The sequence below is a fragment of the Alosa pseudoharengus genome, unplaced genomic scaffold (genome assembly GCF_046254945.1).
Source record: "Alosa pseudoharengus isolate Yale_2024_CS ecotype anadromous, Long Island Sound unplaced genomic scaffold, YU_APseudo_1.1 YU_APseudo_1.1_scf_6, whole genome shotgun sequence".
Lineage (NCBI taxonomy): Eukaryota > Metazoa > Chordata > Actinopteri > Clupeiformes > Clupeidae > Alosa > Alosa pseudoharengus.
In genome coordinates this window covers 32,053,618-32,077,167 of record NW_027468848.1, presented here as the reverse complement: position 1 = coordinate 32,077,167, position 23,550 = coordinate 32,053,618, and the positions used below count along the sequence as shown (strand labels likewise).

Below are 23,550 nucleotides of genomic sequence, written 5' to 3'. Positions count from 1 at the left end.
TGAAGGAGACCATCAAGAGGCGGGTGGGCTTCATCAGTGATACGATGTCAGAGCCTGTCAAAAAAATGTTATATTAATTCACCAATTTTAATATATGAAATATATAAAATAATATACAGTGTATATATATATATATATATTTGATCAAATGAATCCCAATCCAATTTTATCCAGATCAAAACCAAGATTGGGTTACATGATATAATCTGATGTTTGAACCACCCATTTTAAAAATGTAATCCAATCCAACAGCCAAAATTCGAACAGATCACTTTTGAACAATTGGCCCCAGATGACCAGGCTCAAGATGTGCTTCTCATAGGAAATGTGAATGCTTTAACCCGTTAGATGAAAAACACCAGATAATGCAGCTGTGACACAATGCAGAGGTAGGCAATGTAAAACAGGCCTTTACTTCTCCAGTTGCTACAGAGAAGGTGAATCGAGTCCATTAGTCTGGCATCTTCACTGGTGGAGGCATATAACAGACATATTGAAGGTCAATCATTACAAATCAGTGGCTCTTCAGTAATCTAATGCAACTGCACAGAGTGCTGCCACAGCCAACCCAAACTCCCAATAGGGTTTTCAATATTATATAAGTGTTTCCATGGAGGAATAAAGGAATGAAAAACACTTGGCATTAGATGTGGGAATCATGGAATACATTTACTACAAAAGAAGACTACCACTTTTCAAATATGTGTGTAAATGTGTATATAGCATATATGAGCAAAATACATGTAATCTATATCCTGTGTATACACAGGAGATGCCTCAATAATCAACTTAATGTTGTTATCTTATTTACCTTCCATTATAGTTGGGTCACGGCCCATAAGCCAGAAAAACAAGTTGGACCCAAACACAGATTCAAGCAATCCAGAAAAAAGAAAACTCAAGACATCAAGTCTTGAATACGGTCCTTAATAAAGATGAGTGGTATACACCTCCTGACTGGACAACATCTGGCCTGGACCCATGTCCAGAGAGAATAAATAATTTGTGATAACGATTTTCTCCTGTGCTTCTGCAGTTACAGTGAATGGCTGTAGGGCATTTTTTATTGATTCTTTTCAGATGATCTTATTGTCATAAAGTTTCTGTTACCAGCATTATTTACAGTTCACTTTCCTCAATTAAATGTGATTTTTAGAGGCCAGTGCATTGTAACATCACAACACTGTAACTACCGAAACAGGGACAGAGGTCACTGGAATTCTACGCTTAAATCAATAATGGTTCCTCCCCTTACAATTAGTGAGCCATACTGCAGACTAGACGTGAATACCGCCCACTATGGCCCCCGGAAGTCCTCTCCTCCTAGTCAACGCATCAGAACCGACCCTTGTCGCCCTGAGAAGATTGGCCAAATAATAATTATTATTAATAGTTATTATGTCAACTGTAACCGTGAAATAAACGAAATGCCACCTGCTAGCATACTGCATACTATAATAGCATACTGCTCATAGACTTAATAGTCTTTGACTGTGAAAAATGCATAGACGGTTAATGTGAATTGTACTGTTATTAATCTGAAACCCACTGTGAAAATATCAGTGCTCTTTTTTTTTTTAAAGACATAATATTACATTTTAATCACTGCATACAAAATAAATGTGTGCATGCAATTCACCTCTTTCGATTTACACGCTCGTGTTTTTATGAGCGATGCAAGGTTTTCCTTGCTCATAGCAACCGCCCAGTTTCCGTTTGCATGGCTTGATTAGCCTACTAGGTAGAGGATGGATAGTGACGTCCTAGGCAATATTCATCATTGCCTCAGATGTTCATTTCGTCTACCGCGTCCAGTAACGTAAACCTCGAATACATATCTGCAGAATAATATAAACGAGCAATAACTCAATAGAATCGATTGATGTTCTAGGCTACGCGTACCCTATCCCTTTCGAAGCTTTCGTAGCCAATCTGGTTTTTGGGAACTCAGCAGCTAAATGGATTTATACGGGAAGGTAAGTCTGGGCGTAATCATCTTATATTGCACTGGGATTTTTAAGGTATTCGTATCTTTGACACGTTCTTCTGAAAGGTTAATTAAGAGGGTTGATTTCAATGTCTGTGTTTATGAAACGTTAGGCCTATTCCATAACCCGGCTGTAGGCTTCAATCAGGAAGTTCTCGGCTAGGCTAACTTAATTTACGATAGATTGTATCTTGTTGTATTCTGACGATTCGTTTGTTCAAAAAGTAAAGATAAAATCAGCTGTGCGTTGAATACTGTAGTTTATCTAGCCTACTACGATTCCCAAGTTCAGAAATCATGTGACGTTCACCCGCTCCGTCGTTGCATTGAGCATATAGAAGGGGGACAGTTCCCAGGTGCTGAAATAAAAGGTTTTACCGGATGTTCACCAAAACTCACATATTCAGCCATACTACATTATCCTGAACATTTGCCGGAAATTGCTGATGCTCACTACTGATAATTCTTACTTTTCTCCAGATGGCTGTGACGCAAGATGGGAAGCAAGAAGGCTCAGATCAGAACTTTGATTACATGTTTAAATTATTAATCATAGGAAACAGCAGCGTTGGGAAAACGTCTTTTCTTTTTCGCTATGCTGACGACGCGTTCACTTCAGCCTTTGTCAGCACTGTGGGAATAGACTTTAAAGTGAAAACTGTCTACAAGAATGAGAAGAGGATCAAACTACAAATCTGGGTATATCTGTTGTTTTGTGTGTGTATGTATGTGTGTGTGTGTGTGTGTGTGTGTGTGTGTGTGTGTGTGTGTGTGTGTATTGGCAGTAAATAACCAGAATCCATCCCTGCTAAGATCAGGCCATCCAGTACCACTCAATAATGCTTTACAGTTTAACAATCACGGAAATAAGCCCAAAGCCATTGAACCCAGGTCTTTCTTTTCTGTTGTACCAAAGCCACAGCACCCCTTTGGCTAAACAGCTGTTTCTCCATGTACCTTTTATATCTCAGCCAAAGAACCCCCGAGAAGACTATAAAACAGCACAGATGAAAAGGCGTGTTCATAGACCCCAAGGTTTCACAACTCTGTCATGATTCAACTAATATTTTCCAGTCAGACTGCCACAGAAAGCTATTTTCAGATTGGAGTGTTGGATGGGGGTGGAGTTGAATGTATGGGTGTGGGTGCGGGTATACCTGTGCGACATTGTAAGAGTGCACATAATGTTGTTATCTCTGTGTGTGTATATGTGAGTGTGGGTATGTGTGTGTGTGTGTGTGTGTGTGTGTGTGTGTGTGTGTGTGTGTGTGTGTGTGTGTGTGTGTGTGTTTGTGTGTTCATATGTCTACACATGCTTCTTTGCACCAGAAGAGCAGCAATTGTTATTGTTATGATGAGCCACCTGTCTCATTACCATATGTAGATAAACTACATAAACCCATACTTTGATAAATAATACCTCTTATAATATTGTATCCTTGTATTGGCATAATGAACAGTTTATGATGAGCCACTAGCACACAGAGAGCCTTGGAGGGAATGACCAGTTGTCATACCAACTGTATGGTCACACGCTTGTGTTTTGGATGCTTTGACAGGACACGGCTGGCCAGGAGAGGTATAGGACCATTACAACAGCGTACTACCGGGGGGCCATGGGCTTCATCCTAATGTATGATATCACCAATGAGGAGTCCTTCGCTGCCGTCCAGGACTGGTAAGATCCTCTAACCAGGCATCAGGCTGACTGTGTCCGTGTCAGCAGAATGCCTCCAAAAGCTGACCCTGGGTGATGTTGTCTTTGGCACTGTCTGTAGTGATATCAAAGTGTGTGATCAGTGAGGAAGACAGTGACAGAATGTCACACGTGGAATAATCATGATTTCTTTGTGATAGAGTACACAGAAGCTTTATTATATCATAGCACTTGGCATCTTTCAAAAGACTAGTAATGAGTCATGCCAGAAGAGATTATGTTTAGTTTGAAGAAGAGAATGGGTTTGATCAAGCATGCATGTATAAACTGAGTTAATTGAGTCAGTGTCAGTGTTAACGCTGAAGACTGTATGTCAGGCTAATGTGAGTGTTGGAGATAGTGACTGGTGTCCCTTTCTCAGGTCGACCCAAATCAAGACGTACTCATGGGACAATGCCCAGGTGATTCTGGTGGGGAACAAGTGTGACATGTCCGATGAGAGAGTGGTGTCTGTGGACAGCGGGCGGCTGCTGGCAGAACAGCTGGGTAGGAGAAACATTTGTCTGTGTGTTTTTGTTTTTGTTTGTTTGTCTGTTTGTGTGTGTGTTTTGTTTGTCTGTGTGTTTTTGTTTTTGTTTGTCTGTGTGTTTGTGTTTGTGTGTGTGTCTGTGTGTCTGTGTGTTTGTCTGCCTGTCTGCCTATCTATCTATCTATCTATCTATCTATCTATCTATCTATCTATCTATCTATCTATCTGTCCATTCATCCATCTATCCTGGTTGAAGTAGAGGAAGATATAGAGATAATTTAGGTCCTGTACACAATATTTCTTGAAAAGCCAAAATGTTTCAGTCAAAATTCCTTTTTCAGCTGTATGTTAAGTTGCTGCTGAGGCTACCAATATATCTATGTACAGTATGTATGTACTGTATGTATGTATGTATGTATGTATGTATGTATGTATGTATGTATGTATGTATGTATCTATGTATGTATTTATTTAACTCTGTCTGTCTCTGTTTGGCTATCTGTTTGTCTCTCTGTCTGCCTGTCTGTCTGTGAATATTGTTAGCCAAACCACAATGGAAATAAAATAGTGATGCTGCACTCAGTTCAACCATTTCTCCTCCAGTTCCTCCTGGACCTCAGTGACATTGATCAGATACAGTCACAGCCTTATTATTCTGCACATGATCTTTCCCATAATGCTCGTGCCCGGTGCCTCTGTGACTGAGAACTCGTCCAGGCACATGGCTCATGTTGCTGTCACACCAGATGGTCTGCACTGCGCAGTGCAGCGCTGCTCTGTGAGTGTGAAGCCACTGTTCTCTGTCTCGCCCCTAATTCCACTCCTTCCTCCTCTCCTCTCCTCTCCTCTTCTCTCCGCTCGCTCACTCAGGCTTTGAGTTCTTTGAGGCCAGTGCCAAGGAGAACATCAATGTCAAGCAGACGTTCGAGAAGCTGGTGGACATCATCTGCGACAAGATGTCCGAGAGCCTGGAGGCCGACCCTGCTCTGGCATCAGGCTCGCCGGCCACCAAGCTGACCGACAACCCACCACCCCCCCAGCAGCCAAACTGCGGCTGTTAATGGCCGACCATCTAGCCAGCCGCCTGTCTCAGTGGAGGGGAATTCAGTGTGTTAATCAGTTTGTCATCTAAAAAATTATACGTCTATCTCACCCTCAGTGACATGCAGTAGCCAGTAGCTCAAATTCCATGCACACACATTCCTCTCCCACTAGTGCCAAAATGTTACTTTGGGTAGGTTTTAGGGAAAATAAAAGTATACTCCAATGGACCGCTTATGTCAGGCATAGTTTGTGCCTTTTACAGTAAAGCATAACCATAAGGTTTATCCACTCACCATTAGTCAGGATTAGTCACGGCGAAACTAGTACAAGTACAAGTATCTGCAGAAGCTGTTAACTGCATTTTCTTTTCATTGCATTTTCACTACTAGGGTCCACACAACATTAGCGACCTGTATATATCCACATCACACTGACCTTTATTCTCTGCTCTGTCTTACTTCGGCTCTTACTACTGGAGTTCCCTCATAATTGCCTCCCAGTAGAACTGTAAATGTTTTAGAGGTCTGGTTGGAAGCCAGATCAGAATACCTTTGGAAGCATATTAGTCCTCATGCTTATGAAAGAGAGAGAGCTTCACAAAGAGAGACACTGGACTTTTGATGGGAGTTCAGTAGCACTGGGACTTTTTTTGGACGGGATAAAATCACTTCATTCCCATACACAGAGATTATTAGTAAACTACTGTGGTAACAGTTTTTCTCAGTGGTTTTGGTGCATTTCTCAAATCATCATTAACATTTTCACAACAGTAAGTGTATTTCTCTTGGCAGCATTACAGTATACTTGACAGAGTGCATAGGATAACTGGTTCAACACGTTTCCAATGTAATGACTCAACTCAAGCAAATAACTAATTTGTAGATGTTTTTGGGGTAGTAGACAGAACCTGTGTAATCTATTTTGACCATGACATGAGCAATTGATAATATAAAAAACAGCACACAATTCATTGCATGGATATGCAAAAGCAATTGCTGTTTGTTCAAAAAAATGAGAAATTGCTTTTATGATGTGCCCAAGTAACTGATGTGGAGGTTGGCCTTGATAATCTAATCTGAGAAATGCACCAAAGTGACTGAGAAAACATAACCTTGTGACAGAGAACATAACCTTCGGATACATGCACAAAGGTGACCATTATAATATCCCTTTATCATGACTACATTCAGTGTTGAATGCACCTTTCTGTGACTATCCTGATGCTGTATCAGCCATTTTAGTTTTACATGGAGCATTCTAACAGTACTGTCTGATGCTATTATTGGTAGCACTAGTCCTGTGTCTCTCAGGGGAGGACATCTATTAGTGTGTGAATATTGATATGTGCTTATTTATTTAATCAAATTGTATTACGCTCGTACAGTTTCACAAAGACGACAAATGATGCAGGTGTGTAGTATGTATGTATTTGTACTTACGGTATATTTTTCCTCTATTTTCTAGATTTGTTCACAACCTGTAGTGTGTTTGTTTGAGAAGGAGTTACCCTAATCTTTTAGTCCACTCTGCCAATCCTGACCCATGATAACATGAGAGTATAATCCCAACCCACCGTACAGTTGTTCACTGAATAAATGTCTCTATGAGAGTGTTGTGCTGCACCCCCCTGTATGTCTCAGGTCTTCTGTAGCCCCTCAGCTGTACTGTATTGTGGTTGTGCCAAATGATAAGCCATAGGTGAAATAATATAATTCTTAATATACTTCATATTCTCGGACATAACTATCATTCTGGTGTGATTTCCCATTTCCCTGGCTATATATATATATATATACATGCACAGTAAACATTTAAAAGCATTTCCTTATGGAGGAGTGGACGTGATATAAAGAATAATATAAAGAACAAAAACAAAAACCCAGTCAGTCCACAAATTGTAATAAACTACCTAATTGTACTTGTTATTATATGGTTATTCAATCATTTATGTAATCTATGTGCTCACAAACATATTTCCCTGCAGTTGTATGAAAATATGCTTAGCAGAAGCCTGCTTACATAATTGTTTGTTAAAGTTTATTTGACAAGAAGAAATGGAGAATGGAAATGTCTCTTGTAGATGCATTACGTGTGGAATACTTACCGTATACAAGAATGGTGTCTTGTGAGGTTGTTGTATAAAGATTAATCTGCTGCTAAATATCATAGTGGCACACATAACTTTGAATCCCACAGATATATGTGAACTTATGCCAAATTCTTTAATTGTTAGACTTTCTTAAATACAATGTCCCTGAATGGCACTGAGTGCTTGTTCTGATTCTTTGCCCACATCATCACTTGCCTGAGTCTATACCACCCCCTTGTGGACAAGCAGAGTAATTCAATGTTTTCTCATAAAATCAAAATGTGTCCAGGGTTGCCAATGAAATGGCTCTGAATTTGATTTAATTAATTCCACTTAATCTCGTGTTGTAATGTAATTACAAGAGACAGTTTCGCCTTTAGTATGCAAATTGTGAATGCCTCACAGGAGATAGGGCCCTTAGTACCACCCTGTTACAACTCTTTATGTAAGCAATGACAATATGTAACAGGCTATAGGCATCTAACTTTTCATTTACACATTCATACAAAAGTAATATTAACATTCATAACATTAAATTCTAACTGTTTGTAATTTGATATGAGTTTGCCATGAGAGGGAAACACAATGACCGTTTGTGATGCTGAAAGGGCTTAGAACCATATCAGGTCAAACTTTTCATGTTTATACTGCATTAGAGATGTATGGTGCACGTTGCAGAGAAATAAAGATGCTCAACTGACAGTATCAACCCATGCTTTATTTAATCTGTTGCATATAAAAACATTTTTATTTAATTTTGTATTTTTTTTACAGAAGGTGTCTTCTACAGTTCTATCCAATAGACTGCAATAAACAAGGAATCCAATAAAACAACTCTATAGTCTTGTGAAATCTCCAGACAAGTTGGCATTCAAAAAAGGAATCATAAACCCCAAAAAGTGGTGCTAAAAACAACAAAATAAAGCTCAGTTTGTGCATTCTGTTTATTCTTAGACAGATACCACAAAACTGACAGGTACCCACTGATTCCATTGATCCGGGGCTGTAAGGGTCTACAGTATGTGTCAAAGTAAGAGTCTCCATTGCTAAACACAACTTTTTTTTATAAAGGTACTGCCTTCATCTCATGTCAAAATATCACGCCTTTCTTTTTTTTTCGTCTGGCGGAAAGATAAGTGTTTTTTTCTTTCAGTATTATATTCTAAAGCATATTGCATGACGCATGGACTGGTTCTCCGTCTATAAAGTCGGGATGAACTTGTAATGTTGTTGCAGGTCTGTTTAGGTTTCAGTCAGAAAGAAATGCAGCAGTGACTGAAACAGAACATTCTTATTATAGCTTCCCACTCATGCACTGCAACAAAGCGTGCACACATGGAACAAACTACTGGCCTGTGTACAACGACAGAAATGGTTGTGTTTTTTTTATCTTCACTCAGCCACTCACACTTCCCCCTCTTTCTGACCCTTCGAGGTCTGACACTCTCTTTTTTTAAGAAAATAAAACATTGTGTTTCTATTAAAAGACAGGAACAAACACTACAGAGGGGTTTTCAACTCCAGCTGATAGTATCTCTAGTGCAGTGGAAAGGAAGATGCGAAACCTAACATGGTACACTTAAGGCACAGCCCTCAGGCCAAGAGTTTGAGTTTGCTCTACAAAAAATAATTTGGACTCTTGTTTTTTTCTTCCCCTCACCCTGCCTTCTCCAAACAGAACAAGCTATCAGGAGACAGATATCAATGGAATTATTTTACATTGAATAAGCACGTATAATAAACATTCTCTCAACAAGAGTTACATAATACGGCAACACCATCACCATAAGGGATGATAGAAATGTACATAATTTACAGCAACAAACAACAACATGGTAATAACAAATATATATATAATATATATATATATATATATATATATATATATATATATATATACACACATATATATATATACATATATATTATTATTTTACAGCACAATAAATACATGTTTGTAAACAGATTAAATGAGTTACTCTTGTGAAAGTAAGGTTGTCAGGTGATAATGAAAGAAAGTTGGCACAAAGAAACCAGAAATAAATAAACACATTGATGACATTATTTAAAAATAAGGACTTTTTTATAAGCAGGGTTACAAATTTGTACATTGTCTTTTTATACAGTGGATAATAAAATAAAAAAAAGATTTGGGTACAGTCACTTGCAATTCTGCTGTGTTAATAATGCTACAGGTCTACAGTACTGCATTGTATGCCAACAGCACATCAGACAAACAACCAATAGAAAAACTGAAAACAGAATAATAACTTGAAAAACAATAATAAATACAAAAAATGCAACCAAACAAAGGCAACGATAACAATGACATGAGACTTGTACTTATAAGAGCAAAAGGTGTCACAAAATAAATCTGATGGTTGGCTGGTCAGAGTGCAGCATTGTTCAAGCCCAGAGGAAAACAGAAAAATTTGGCAATTTTGGAAAAAAGGTAAAAGAATACAAAAAGAAAAATTTGGCAAAAGTGGCTCAATGCATCCATGGCCAACTATTTCATTTCATGCTGATCATGTCTGATGTTTTGATGAAAATGAATAATGTAACAATGAGAATTCCATTTGGTGACTATGATTCCCATGGTAAATTCATATCAGCACGGCGGTGCAAAAGGGTTCGTTGGTGCTGTGCGGAGCTGTATTGAAAACTATGGAATCTAAGTAATGTAACGTCAAAAGCAGAGAGCGACGTACTCATGCCGGTGCCGATGTGCGGTGCACTTAAGCATTGAGATTCTCGAGCTTAAGAGCTGCATCGGCAAATGTCATGGGGATGATCAGTAGTGACATTGCAGTGACAGCTCTCAATCAATTATATCACTCTTTTCCCCCCCACATGCACACATACACACACACACACACACACACACACACACACACACACAAATGTAAAAATGGCAAAATGTGCCAGAAAAATCTACACATCTGTCATGACTTGAGTTCTTAACAAAATCACCCATGTGATAGATGAATGGATAATGCTGACACAAAGGGAGTGTTTACTTTATAGAAGTGCAAAATTCTGCTCCTCTGTAACCATGGTAACAACAAAAACCAAGGTAGTGGCTAATGGAGCAGTGTATCTATTTTGACAGTCTGTAAGTATGTTACCTCACTGATGACAGAAAATATGTTAAAATAGCTGAACCTTACAAGAACAACTTAAGAGGATGAAGAAGTGAAGGATCAGTTGATATCTAGGAAGACTTGAACTTGTTTAACTTTCACAAAGTGTGGTATGTGGGTAAATTTCCTTTCACAATCAGTAGCCTTTTTCTCACTGCTTTCAAACATGCTTTCAAAAAGCACACCCCTGTCCCATTATTTGCACCTTAGCTTCAAGACACAACCAGTCTCTAAAGTAGTTTTGGCAGGATCTTTCTAGAAATACAGAAATACTGCCTTCCTTTTCAACGAAGAAAAGGAAACATAAATGGACAGCATCTACAGTAGGTGACTGGTGAAGCACAGAATAAATAAGAAATATGTTCACACATTTGAAATTGTTATCTTTCTCCTCAAGACAAGAGGAGAAACAAACCAATGAGATCTGGAATGGACTGAAATTGATTTTCCTGAGTGCAAAACTGGTGGGGATTGACTTGAAAAGCGTGACAGAAGGCATAGGGTAACCAGTAAAAACCAGAGCGAAGGTGAGAACTGTATACACATTGAAAGCATTATATTATCCAGGAAAAAAAAAAACATAACAGAGAATAGAAAACCAACAAAAACACTACACAAAAGGAGTGCAACACAATAAATAAAAACTCAGACTCCTTTTGTTTGAATGTGGATAGATAAAAATGTCTCTTGAGCGCTTTCTGTGTGTTGTGTGTTACGTGTCGGCGGTTTTCACCTCGTTGTCCTCCTCCTCCACCTCCTCTTCCTCCTCCACTAAAACACAGGGGTCCGAACTCTCCCCTTCTCCCTCTCCCTCTTCCTCCTCCTCCTCCTCTTCTTCCTCCCCCTCCCCTACCTGTTCATCCAGGGGGATCTCGGTAGACTCTGAGTCCTGCGTGCAAAGAGTTTTAGAGTCGCTGCAGCTGTTGTCCTCCTCCTCTTCCTCCTCATCTTCCTCCTCGGGCTGGCTGCCGCTGTCCTTCTCCGTGTCCGATTCGCCATCCTCCTCCAGCGTGAGCTCGAACTGGAATTTATCGGCGGCTCCACCGGGCCGTCGGCCATCCTCAGTCTCGTCCAGGGCTGGCGAGGGACTCTGGGGAATGGTGCTCTGGTACCACTCCCGGTTGTCCTCCAGCGTGTCCAGGATGTCCTGGGCGTCCGGGTGCACCAGGTCAGCCCAGGTCTCCCACAGCGGGTGGACAATGTAGTCGATGAAGCCCACCTTCCGGACAGAGAGAGTGAGGGAGAGAAAGAGAGAGAGAGAGAAGTTGTTAAAAACGAGAGGAACAGTGGTGTCTAGGACACAGACTAATTCCAATCCTCTGCTTCACACATGTCCATTGACAACTGACAAAAAGTGCCAAAAAAAGCCATTTTACTGTAAAGGGACATAATACATTAAATCCTCCACATTTTCACATCATTCAAAACATGATCATCTTGCTCCCTAATGCCCAATGCTGTATAATAATGACAGCCCTAGTACATGTGTGCTGTGTGCGTGGGTGCTGCACCACGGGTATCTCCCCGTCTCCTGCTGTACCTGTGACTTCTCCACGGAGGCGTTGTGCTTGTCACACATGGGACTGATCTCCATGCCGCGTTCGCGCTCCCGGTCGCCCTGACTGAAGAACTCCTCCATGATGCGGTCGGTCCACTGCCGGTACAGCTGCAGGGGCTTGGTGGGGTTGCTGAGGTCGGCACAGTGTACCATGTTCTGTAGGACCTGATGGGGCCAAACACACACACACACACACACACACACACACACACACACACAAAGGACATTAGGACATAAGAAAAGAATGATCATGGTATAAGAAAAAAGTCATTTCGGCGGAAGTCCTTTCTCTTGTTGTTTATTTCTGCGTAAAAGTATGATATTTGCAGGTGCCGTATGTATGCAGTAGTTATGCAGATACAAGCTCTCCATGCTGGACATGACAAAATCTATTATTTACACGTTACTGTCAACTTTTCAGATAAAAAAGGAACTGATATTAGCCTGGGTTTTTTCCATGCTGCCTTACGCACGCGATTTTATTCACACTGCTAGGTAGCCTGGATTCTATGGACTTCGTTTTCACCTCAACGGAGGAACCAATCACAGAACGGAGGGAGGGCCACGAGACAATGGCGACACACCGAAGCCGTTATAAGCTACGTACAGATGCATTTGATAGACATTCGTATTGCCCAATTAATGGCTCTGGGCATTCGTAAACCACGTTTCAAATACGAGAAAATGAAGGCCTAGTTCCCAGACCCCATCTCAATGAGATGAGGTCTGACGTTAGCCAGGCTGATATACATATTTGATGAAAAGCATACTTTCAACCAGACTTTTCAATCAAACAGTTTGAAGTTTAAAGTAGTTCAAAGTATACCAAGACAGATATGACATTCTTGTAACAAGGCCCGCCTCCACCCCCCAGAACCCCCCACAACCAAGCACATGAGTCACTGTGACGTGCATGCAGTGCAGGACCACGCACTAGACTGCATTTATCCAGTTTATATACATAACAAAGGTCTGCTCTGCCTCTGTGTGGGTTATGTCATAATTACAGCTTGATTGAGCAGTTAATCACAGCACCGCTGATTACGAAGAGATTTTCCAACTCGCTGGTGGCCCACCGAGAACCCACTGGACTGAACACGACAGAACATTCGCGATAAGGACGCTGGGAATAGCTACGTGCTGACAGACGTACCTGTATCCGGTCGGAGTAGTTGTCCAAAAGTAGCACTCCCGAGCTGGTGACTTTTTTGGTTTCTACCATAGTTTTCAGATCGGCCAACAGGTTCATGTGCTTGGACATGTCCGTCGCTAAAACCTTGGGAAGAAAAAATAACAAAACAAAAAACAGTAAACAGGAAGTCAGTCAGTGAACACAAGCGAATGTTAACGTGACCTAATGAAGATCAATCTTATTGATGGTTTTGAATTGTATCTTGAGGAAGAGCTGCTGCTGCTATGGCTACTAGGCTACTCACAATGTCAATGACCATCTTCCGCAGGGATTGTCTCTGTTTTTTGGTCAGGTTTTGGAAGATGTCGCAGTTCTCCTCCTGCAGCAACTTAAAGCCCACGGCCAGGTGGTGGTTCTCCAACACCGATGAGTCGTTATACATGAGAGCCAGCTCAGAGTCTGTGAGATAGAGACATACAGAGAGAGAGAGAGAGAGAGAGAGAGAGAGTATGTAAGTCTACACATAGACACTTAGATGTCTTATTCCTCCTATGTATGACTGCTTTGTATGTATGTATGACTGCTTTGCAATATGAATGTCTTATTAGTCATGCCAATAAAGCATTTTTTTGAGTGAAAAAACACACACACACACACACACACACACACACACACACACACACACACACACACACACACACACACACTCACAGGCACATGTACAAACAAGGACGAGTGGAGGGCACAATTGATTGTTTCTCTGAGATCCACGTGCCTTGTCTCAAGTATCAAGGGGCTTACAGTATGTTTTCACCCAGACCAGATGTCAATAGTGGTTCAGTTGCACAAGTCCGCTTAGGGATGTGTCAGCCAACCTTACGTGGGGGAATGGCTTTTTAATGGACATGGAGGCTCTTGCAGTCCAAAGGAGATAAGGAACATGTGCTCGATGTTACAGTTTGCTTTGCTCCTTCCATTATTTTAATGTCATATTGAATCCCTTATATTTTAATCTTATGCCTTGTGCAGGGCACTGTCACTGCAGTGTGAATAATAAAGAGCCACTACTTACTTGTGCTGATGAGGAACTGGTTTGAGACGCCGGGGTGGTCAACATCATGAATGGCACTGGCAAAAATGGCAGCGAGAATTTCAAGGTCTGTGAAGACTGCCTGATGAGGGAGAGAATTGTGCCTATGTTATCAAGCCTGTGCAATCAAGATTTCCCCTGAAAGATGTGACCAGCTAAGTTGCTGCATTAGGACTAAGCGACGGCATCACCCTGAACACGACATGAAAGGGAAGACGTGTACCTCTAAGGCAGGTGTTGATAGCAGCACATGAGTGGACTGGGCGACGTCAGCAGCATGGATATTGTTGTGATAGGCAACATCTGCGTGGTAATGGTCTTCTAAAGTCATTAAGTAGGTAATGAAGGTGTCTAGCGGAATCTTAAACGTTTTCAACAAGTCCCTCTCCTGTTGACAGAAGAAAAAAAACATTTTAATTAGGCCTCTGGCCAATATTGTGTATGTAATTATACCTACAGTAGTGCTATATGAAGTGTAATGATAACGTTTTGTTACCTGGAATATCGAGTGCATCATGACTGTTAACGGTCTGTTCCCAGAAAACTCTGTGACTTTGAAAACATTAAGGCCCCATTTATTTACGTCCTCCAACTCCTAAAATAAGGGGAACAAACATAATACACATCAGGTACAAATCCACCAGTATAAGACCACCAAATTACCTGAATGTGAGCCTTCCCTCGTTAAATACTGTCAGTCTATGGATTTTAGGCTCGCTAGTCTACTCTGTACATTTACATGTACTTACTTATCAATTTGCATTCTGTGACAATCAGTGAAATACAGCATATTTTTCCACTGTATGTTTTAATTCTATCAACAATACCAATTCATATGAAACACATCGAACACCACAGTGCTCTTCCTAGTAGCTGGGAGCTGTGAGCAGACCTTGGCCAGCTCGTCCTCAGTCTCCGTCTTGACGCCGAAGCGGGGGATGTTGGAGTTGGTGAGGCTGGAGCTGTGCTGGAGTTTCTTGACGCCACTGATCTGCGACATCGGCCGCTTCTTCTTGTCCTTCTCCTTCTGCGTCTGAGGAGTTGGCATCTCCACCTCATGCTGTTTGTCTGGGCCACAGAGAGAGAGAGAGAGAGAGAGAGAGAGAGAGAGAGAAATTATCTTTAACTTTCTTTTCTAACATTAATTAGATATTAATAACATCTATTCCTTAATTTTGATGAGGGAGCCTTTTCTGGTGCATTTTTGCTCACACAAAATAAACATGAATCCGATCAACATTGATTCTAAACTCATTGCTGGAATGTAATATGAGCATTTACACATTTGGAGTGTGACAGTGTGTCAGCGATAAACTGTTTATTAGTCTCCGCATCATAAAATCCTCATCAAAGAATCTGCACTCTTGTCATATGAAACACCAGATTAATACATTCTATGATGGGGGAGTCCATATATTACAAACCAGAGAACAAAATACTGGAAACATGATGGTGTTTGTTTGTTCTGTGTCTTACCTAAGAATGTGCTAGATATGAACTCCGACACCTGGTTCCCCGACCGACTCATCTCCGACAGATGGGTGAGCTCTCTGTTCAACATCCTCTTGAACTACAGGGGGGAAATGCATGGGTGTCAAAAACATATGGCATCTAGTTGGCCATGCAGCTATTCTGAACTGTGAGGAAACAAATGAGTTAAATATAAGCTAGCATCATTATATAATTCAGTGTGTTCGCAGAGAAGCAACAGGCCACATAAGGGAATGATTTAGCTGTGAACTACTGATACTGTATGGCTGATATAAACGGCAACAATCAGTTAACAAAATGACTAATACTGAAAAAAATTACAACACAGAACATGTCAGTCGTGTCAGTTTACACAAGTTTATCACATAATTGCATTTATATTTTTGTTCGGTGTAGTACAGTACTTTCAGTAAACTACAAATTACAATCTCAGGAACCTCATTAACACCAACTATACTGAGGACTTAATAAGCATTAATAAAAGATAAAAATGAAACTTTTCTGTAAACTTTTATTAACTAAAAGAACTCATGAATGAGACCAATATAATGAGATATAACCACAATATGCATATTCATATATGATACTGCGTTTACCTCACTATGAAAATTGTATCATGAGAATTCACTGTTAAGACCTTCATTCTATCCTAACCAATTACTTATCCTAACCAAATCCCTCCAATTCATTTTGTGCACCAGTTGTTCTGAAAATGCGACATTGAATCAAATAAATAAATAAATAAATAAATAAATAAACCTTGTAAGCTAGCGAACCTGCTACAAAAATAATTTCATAAGTCTTCAAACAGATGAATCTCGCCAAGAATGCTTCCGTCATCATCTCCCATGGTCACATATGCCATGAAACCACTGAAAAAAGAGCTCAGCTTTGAGCTTAATTTAGCAGCATACTAATTCCGCACACACACACACACACACACCTGCGAAACACACACTCACACATACACATACACCCCCCCCCCACACACACACACTGATTAGAGACAGTATGGGGTCAGACATAGCAGATGGGGTGGGGGGGGGGGGGGGGTCAGTGACGAGAAGAAGGTAGAGAGGGGCCTGGGAGGTGAGCAATCAGCAATGGTCCTTGGGGAAAAAAATGAAAATCACACTAGAAGCTGTCGCGGTCCTGCCCAACCAACACCTCAACTTAACAAATTAAACTGCATTGATTAAGATGTACATAGATGGAAAATATTAAGCCATTCAAGACTCAAGAGTTCAAGTCAAATCTGTCAGTAAATCAAATCGCCACCTACTGTACTGTCTACTATCAATCCATCTATCAAGTTATCTACTGTACCTCTCAACATCTCTTTGTGTCTCTCTGTGTATATATAAATATATATCTGTTTCCTACATTAAAAGGTTGTTTTTTGTTTAAACATCAAAACGGCGTTTACCTTTATATATCCCCATGACACTGTTAGAAGGTAGTTTGTCTCAGGCATTTTGAATGACCCGTTAGTACAGAATGCACGTCCTAATATAAGGTAGAGTACAGACGCGAGATTGAGAGGAAAACGTAGCAGAATGCCTCAGCATCTCACTGGAGCAGCAACAGAGTCCATCATCAAAATCCCTTCTCGATCCCGGACCAAAGACTCCACAAAGATTCCAATCCTATTCCCAGATCCATCCACGCATATAGAATATTCCATTTTTATAGGATCTGACATTCCAGCTTAGAGATGCAGTGTAAGTTAAGATGCATTCCTTAGTGCCCAGTGCTTGTGTGCTAGCCTGGATGTGGACAAGAAAAGGGATGCGACGGCCAGAGATGCAGGAGCTGGAAGCAAAGCAGCGCGTCCTCTAGACGCAGCTTCCAAATAAAGCTGCACTGCCTCACACTGTCACTCATATAGAGAAGGTGTGGTGTGCGTGCGTATGTCTGTGTGTGGTGTGTGTGTGGGGGGGCTCACGACCAGAAGCACTGTGTGGCTTGCTCAAACCTAGCTCCACCTATCAGATAGTGCAGGGTGAGATCATACTCACAGCTGATTGGTGGAGCTGAGCAGGGGGAGGGCTGGTCTGCCTCTTCTCCTCCCTCTCCTCCCCCTCTGCTCTCCTGTTGGTACCGTGCAGTGCAATGAGATGGTGACAGCTCTGTTGAGAGGTCTGTGCTCTACTCAGAAGCACAATCACACAATACGCACTCATGGCCCATCAGGGGAGATGCCCTACTTTCATCTGTGTGCGTGTGTATATGTGTGTATATGTATGTGTGTGTGTGCGTGTGTGTGTGTGTGTAGGTGTGTGTGTGTGTGTGCCTTCTTGTATCATGTGTTTATTATGCATGTGTATGTGTGTATGTGTGTGTGTGTGTGTGTGTGTGTGTGTGCTATGTTGAGCAATGGGACTGTACGATGTGTGTACATGTGAGTGCGACTTATGTCATGAGGATGAGGTAATCTCCATGACATGAGTTTCTGGAAACAAGGAATTGTCTCATCGCTGGTCATGAAATATTGAGCCCTGCTAGTGATTCACAACCCTCTCTCAGTGGTCCAGGTAGAGCGGAACATACGATCTGACGGAAATGTGCAAAAAAACATTAAAACAGAAAGACGCACTGGGGGGTTGCCTGGGTAAACACTAATGAATAAGTTATTGCTGCACTGTTAGCGCCACTTGACGTATGATTGAATTAAAAGGGGCTTTTTCAGTATTTATGACTGAGTGAGACAGTTTAACTAGCTGCAATCAGAAGCTCTCAAGGGGGGAGGACAAACAGAGATGACTTCATTTTGAAGCCTTGATGAGGCACGCTGACTTCAAATATGATGTGTGCTCATAACGTCTTCAGCACAAGGTTAAAAGGGTTACGGATCCCTTGGCGGCAGTCGGGAGGGTGGGGGGTAAAATAAGCATATAAGTAAATCAACTCCACATCCTTCTGGCTTTACGTGTCATACAAGTTCACGCTCATGCAACTCAATGATGACTGTATGGTGACGAGGGACAGGAGGCATAGATGACTGCACACTGTCTGTGAGGATAGTATTCTACATGCAGCGGAGGAAAGTCAATAATTTGCTCCAGTGACAGTCCCTTAAGAATACTTAATACTTAAGAAGTTAATGAGATATAATGTGATGAAAAATTACGTCTGTGCTCCATGTGGAAGATTTGGTTAGCAATGTAGACACTCTGCTCCACTACAGATTGACTTGAGAGGCTTAAACATGGTCAGGAAGCTGGTGGATTTTTTCTTCATGTGGGAATGACAAAAAAAACATCTCTGAGATGACTTCACACCTTCACGCCCCAGTGAGTGCCCAAAGCATTCTGGGTAATTTACAGCTTTGGTAGACCAGATGAGGCAGTCCAGTCTCCAGCTATGATAGATATGACACCTCTTTTTTTCCTTCCTTTCCTTCCTTCCTTTTTTTATAAACCTCTCGCGCCCAGTAATAGACCACTGTCCCATAAGAACACAGACAGTCCAGGTTTCTATTGTTAGACCAGCGGGGAGGTGTGAACACACTCTCTGGGATCACAAATGGGGGAAAAAAAACCACATCACACCATATTTAACTGAGACTTCTTGAGTAACATGTACCCTAAACAGTGATTCCTTCTAGAATGCTGGTGGCAGGTTCCATACAGGCACACCTGAGGGCCTGGACTCAGTGCTTCTGTGTCGATTCTCTGGCGAAACACTTGAGAACACTTGAGGGAGAAATTAGCTAATGTTTTAATGTGAGCCTGATCTTGTGTGACTGTTTACTGCTCTAGCGAAGGATTTGTCTATTCCCCGAACATGTGTGTGCGTGTGTGTGTGTGTGTGTGAGTGTGTGTGTGTGTGTGTATGTGTGTGTGTAGGTGTGTGTGTGTGTGTGTGTGTGTGTGTGTGTGTGTGTGTGTGTGTGTGTGTGTCTGTTCTGGTGATAAAGGTGGTGATGTGTGTGAGTAGGGGAACTAAGACAAATTTAGTTAATCCAATCTACGGGAGTGACAACAACAGTGATTGTGTGAACTGCTGATCAGGGACTTACATATTCTCTTATAACCCTGCCAACCATTAATAAAACCAAGACACCATGGTAGATCCATTCAGGAACACAGACTAGACTGTTATAACTAGACATGCCTGGCTGCATGCTTTCGCAGTATAACAAATACCAGCACTTTGGTATATCAATTCATAGAGAAATCAGCACCAATGTAGAATATCTGACTTATTTACCGTAGGCTACACTATTGCTAAGATGCACTTAATAAAACTGGGATCCACTTAAACTTCATATTCACCCTCCTAGCACAGCAGAAGTAATCTCTTGCAAATGCATTTTTCATTGGTTTCGCACATTTTCTACACTCCAACCAAAACATTTAACAAAGCTCTCATAGAAAGACTCCAAACTCTCAAATCATGTTGAACAAATGGGAAACCTCTATTTGAAACTCATTTGAACAATTCTTCAAACAGTAATCACAAACATACTGTACCACCTTTGTGTTGCTAGTTGCAAGCATGCGTCAAAGAGGCCAAAGGCACATAGAATAATGATAAAAGTATTGCATTAGTTATTTGATGAAGAGGGCTGTATGCTTACTGTAGGTATATCTCAAAGAAATGTGTCAAGTAAGTTGTACTTGAATGTACCGATTTCTCTAGTCTAGGAGCTTACTGTAGGTCTTACATGTCAATGACAGTTACATCTTGGGACGAAAGAATACAGTCCATGCTGTGACAAGCTTGTTTTTTTTTTACACATACTAAAATTATGTATCAACAATGTTGTAAATACATAATTTTGTAAAAAGTGCTTCTGTTTAGGCCTTTGTGCTAATTGCTTTGAAAATGTGAAGTCAGAGATGACAGAAGCATTAAAGCAATCCAGAAAGAGAAAGAATGTAACGGTATCTGATGAACATCAGACGATTACTGATTGATTTAGGCTGGACAGTTGTATATAAAAAATAGTGATAGTATAAGGGGAGTAAATGTCCAGTTTTGTGTTGATGAACTCGTAGGCCTTTTCTACATGTATGAGACCATGGCACAGCATCACTGCTCTGGATCACAAGCAAACAAGCATCCTGACAGGCCCTATGCTCGTTGCCATGGAGACCCCGAGGCAGCTCTGTGAGTGGCTGTGATGAGGCGTGCATGTTCCTGCAGACCTGCTTGCCTCTCCCGATTCCACAATGGCCAACCTCTCTCTCGTTCTCTCTGTATCTCCCTCTCTCTTTCTCTCTCTCTCTCTTTCACTCTCTCTGTATTCCTCCAGTCTAGCTGCCCGGCCTGTGCACTGTGGTCTCTGCTGTTTTGTGGTTTTTGTGGGGAGAGGGAAGAAAGCATGAACGAAAGAAACATAGAGAAAGAGAATGAGAGAGAAAGACAGACAAAGAAAGAGAGAGTTAGAGAGAGAGAGAGAGAGAGAGAGAGAGAGAAAGAGAGACAGCAGCTCATCAGTATGCAGAGCAGCTGGGCCCTGTGCTGGAGGTTCTGAGCATGCTCAGTGGGCGCCTACATGATGATTTGCTGCTGTTGCTGCTATTGCTGCAAAACACAAATCAAGATGCCTTAGAAACAATGGGTGGCTTGCTACTCTACAACTCTATGAGGCACCAAGCCTTAATCACATGAAAATACTACATGTCCCAGACTATCAATACCTGAAAGCAATGCACTTTGTCAAATAGGCAGGCTTAAATGTTCTTGCCCTTACAGGAAAACAGGTGGATTGTAGAGAGAAAGGGCAAGAGACAAAAAGTGAGAACGAGCTTGTGTGTGACTAAGTCTGACCTTGGGAAGGAAATGGAATCCACTGGAGAATGGGAGTCTGTCCCATACCACAACACTGAATCTCTCCTCCTTGTCTGTGTTTCAGCATTAAATACATTATACATGAGCTCAAGCCATCAGTAGTATCAGGCGAATGCAGAGATGGATTACTGCACGGGCCTACTGGGCCCAGGCCCAGGGGCCCAAGGAATCAGGGGGCCCTTGGGCCCAAGCCTTTGCATGGAATCATTGCCTCAATATCAAAAATCAGGATGTAGGCTATGAATCTGATTGAATTAAAGTATTGGCCATCCCCAAAATGCACCAGAATACAGGAAATCACATCAAACAAATTAAAAAAATTCTGGGGGAGGACCCCAAAACCCCTCCTCCCACATATGTGACAATTAGTGGGGGGCCCTTAATACATCTTGGCCCAGGGACCCGAAAGTTCATTATCCATCCATGGGTGAATGAACTCAAACTAATAGCTTCCAATAGTAATAAGAACAGTAAGACTGGAACATCCTTCCAATGGCCAGACAGCGTGGAGGTAGATGTCATTTAAAAGCTTGGGCCCTGGTGATACAGTATGATGGACTGTTCTCCATAATGGTAGAACTAGGTAAGTATCTCAACCACAACTACAATGTTATATTCTGTACTGACAACAATATAATATGTATATGGGTATTTTGTGCAGGCAGGACAAAACAGCAGGACACTATAACCAAGCACACTGACTCATGACATCTGACTCGTGACACCAGATCCTGACCCAGCAGGCCAACAAACTGAACATATGTCACAGCTTTTTTGTTCAAAACAACTTCAGCAGTCTCCGTGTATCTGGCATGCATGCCATACAGTTTAATATGAACACAGATAAATACAATAAGAGCACATAGATAAGGTCACGCAGGGTCTTAGACAGGGCTTACCTTGTTGGAGGCCATCTCGCTGACCGAGTGTCTGGTCTGCAGGGTCTCCAGCTGGTCCAGGCACCAGTCCAGCTCCTCCAGGGTCTCAGTAGCCAGCTTCTGGTAGGCCTCCTCTGGAAGGGGAAGAGAGGAGGGGAGAGGCGGGGGATCAGTCCGGAGCCGCTTCAGGGGGCTAGCCGCGGCGGCGGCGGCCATGCGGGGAGGCTCTCCCCCTCCTCCGCGTACCGCCATGTTGGGAGCTCCTGGCTGGACGCATGGGCGGCTCTTCATACCGAGGCGCCCTCCTCCTAGTCCTTTGCCTCTGCCTCCTGCTTGGGGGAGAATAAAGGGGCCTTGTCCCCTGGCCGAGCCCCCGCTCCTGCCAGCCAGACGGCAGTCCTCACCAGCAGCGGTGGTGGTGGCAGCAGTGGAGGACGTGGAGGTGGCGGTGAAGGGAATCCAGAGGGGAGGCCCTGACCGACGGTGCTCAGCCACCACCAGCGCCACACAATGACAGCTCACACGGCGCAGTGGGTCCTATGCCCCGAAACACACACACACACACGTGCACACACGCATACAGGGGAAACATACAGTGTTTCCGCACAGGAGGCGGTTTATTTACACACATAAGCACACACACACACACACACATAAAACACTCAGACACATACACACTCAAGCAAGCAAATAGTCACAGTGCAGAGCGGTGCTGTAGATCTTTCAGATCCAGTGTACTGTTCAGGCCAGAGTCATGTGTCCAGTCTTCCTGGAGAGTCGGTGTGACAAGCAGGCCCATGGCGGAGAGAAAGAGATGCGGGCATTACGTCCACAACCCATCAGACGCAACAGCGTTTCACATCCCCGCAGTCTGGCCCATAACAAAGGAGCGAGGCATGGTGTGGACTTGCCACACGCACAACACACGCATCCACGCTTACACACACACATATTCACACACCATATGCTTGGCTAACGCTAACAGGAAGCCTTGAAGGCTCGTCTCCTCAGTCTAACAGGGATAGTCACCCATGCAGAACGAAGGGACGTATCAGGTCGTATCAGTTCAATTCCTACCAACACCTCCTCTCCTACCCCACTCCTCCACCTCCTCGCTTCCTTGTCTTTTCGTCTTCTTCTTCTTCTTCTTTTC

General features: G+C 42.2%; 2 protein-coding genes across 5 annotated transcripts in view; one reads left to right on the top strand and one right to left on the bottom strand.

Annotated features, from left to right (window-relative positions):
* Positions 1-1,747: 1,747 nt before the first annotated feature.
* On the top strand, positions 1,748-7,135 carry rab3c (RAB3C, member RAS oncogene family). The gene is made up of 5 exons (XM_076271046.1): positions 1,748-1,976; positions 2,468-2,686; positions 3,547-3,665; positions 4,066-4,190; positions 5,044-7,135. The coding sequence occupies exons 1-5, from the start codon at positions 1,959-1,961 to the stop codon at positions 5,232-5,234; spliced, it is 672 nt and encodes a 223-aa protein (XP_076127161.1). The 5' UTR covers positions 1,748-1,958; the 3' UTR covers positions 5,235-7,135.
* A 2,118-nt stretch (positions 7,136-9,253) lies between these two features.
* pde4d (phosphodiesterase 4D, cAMP-specific) overlaps positions 9,254-23,550 on the bottom strand; it is a 153,757-nt gene continuing 139,460 nt past the window's right edge. For all 4 annotated transcript variants that reach the window (XM_076271023.1, XM_076271024.1, XM_076271025.1 and 1 more), the window contains 10 exons: positions 22,419-22,531; positions 15,706-15,799; positions 15,122-15,297; positions 14,726-14,824; positions 14,453-14,617; positions 14,212-14,311; positions 13,444-13,598; positions 13,161-13,283; positions 11,990-12,172; positions 9,254-11,668 (listed from right to left, as the gene is read on the bottom strand). In XM_076271023.1, coding sequence (XP_076127138.1) covers positions 11,162-11,668; positions 11,990-12,172; positions 13,161-13,283; positions 13,444-13,598; positions 14,212-14,311; positions 14,453-14,617; positions 14,726-14,824; positions 15,122-15,297; positions 15,706-15,799; positions 22,419-22,531 — 1,715 coding nt within the window. In that variant the 3' untranslated portion in view covers positions 9,254-11,161. The remainder of the gene's footprint in view (positions 11,669-11,989; positions 12,173-13,160; positions 13,284-13,443; positions 13,599-14,211; positions 14,312-14,452; positions 14,618-14,725; positions 14,825-15,121; positions 15,298-15,705; positions 15,800-22,418; positions 22,532-23,550) is intronic.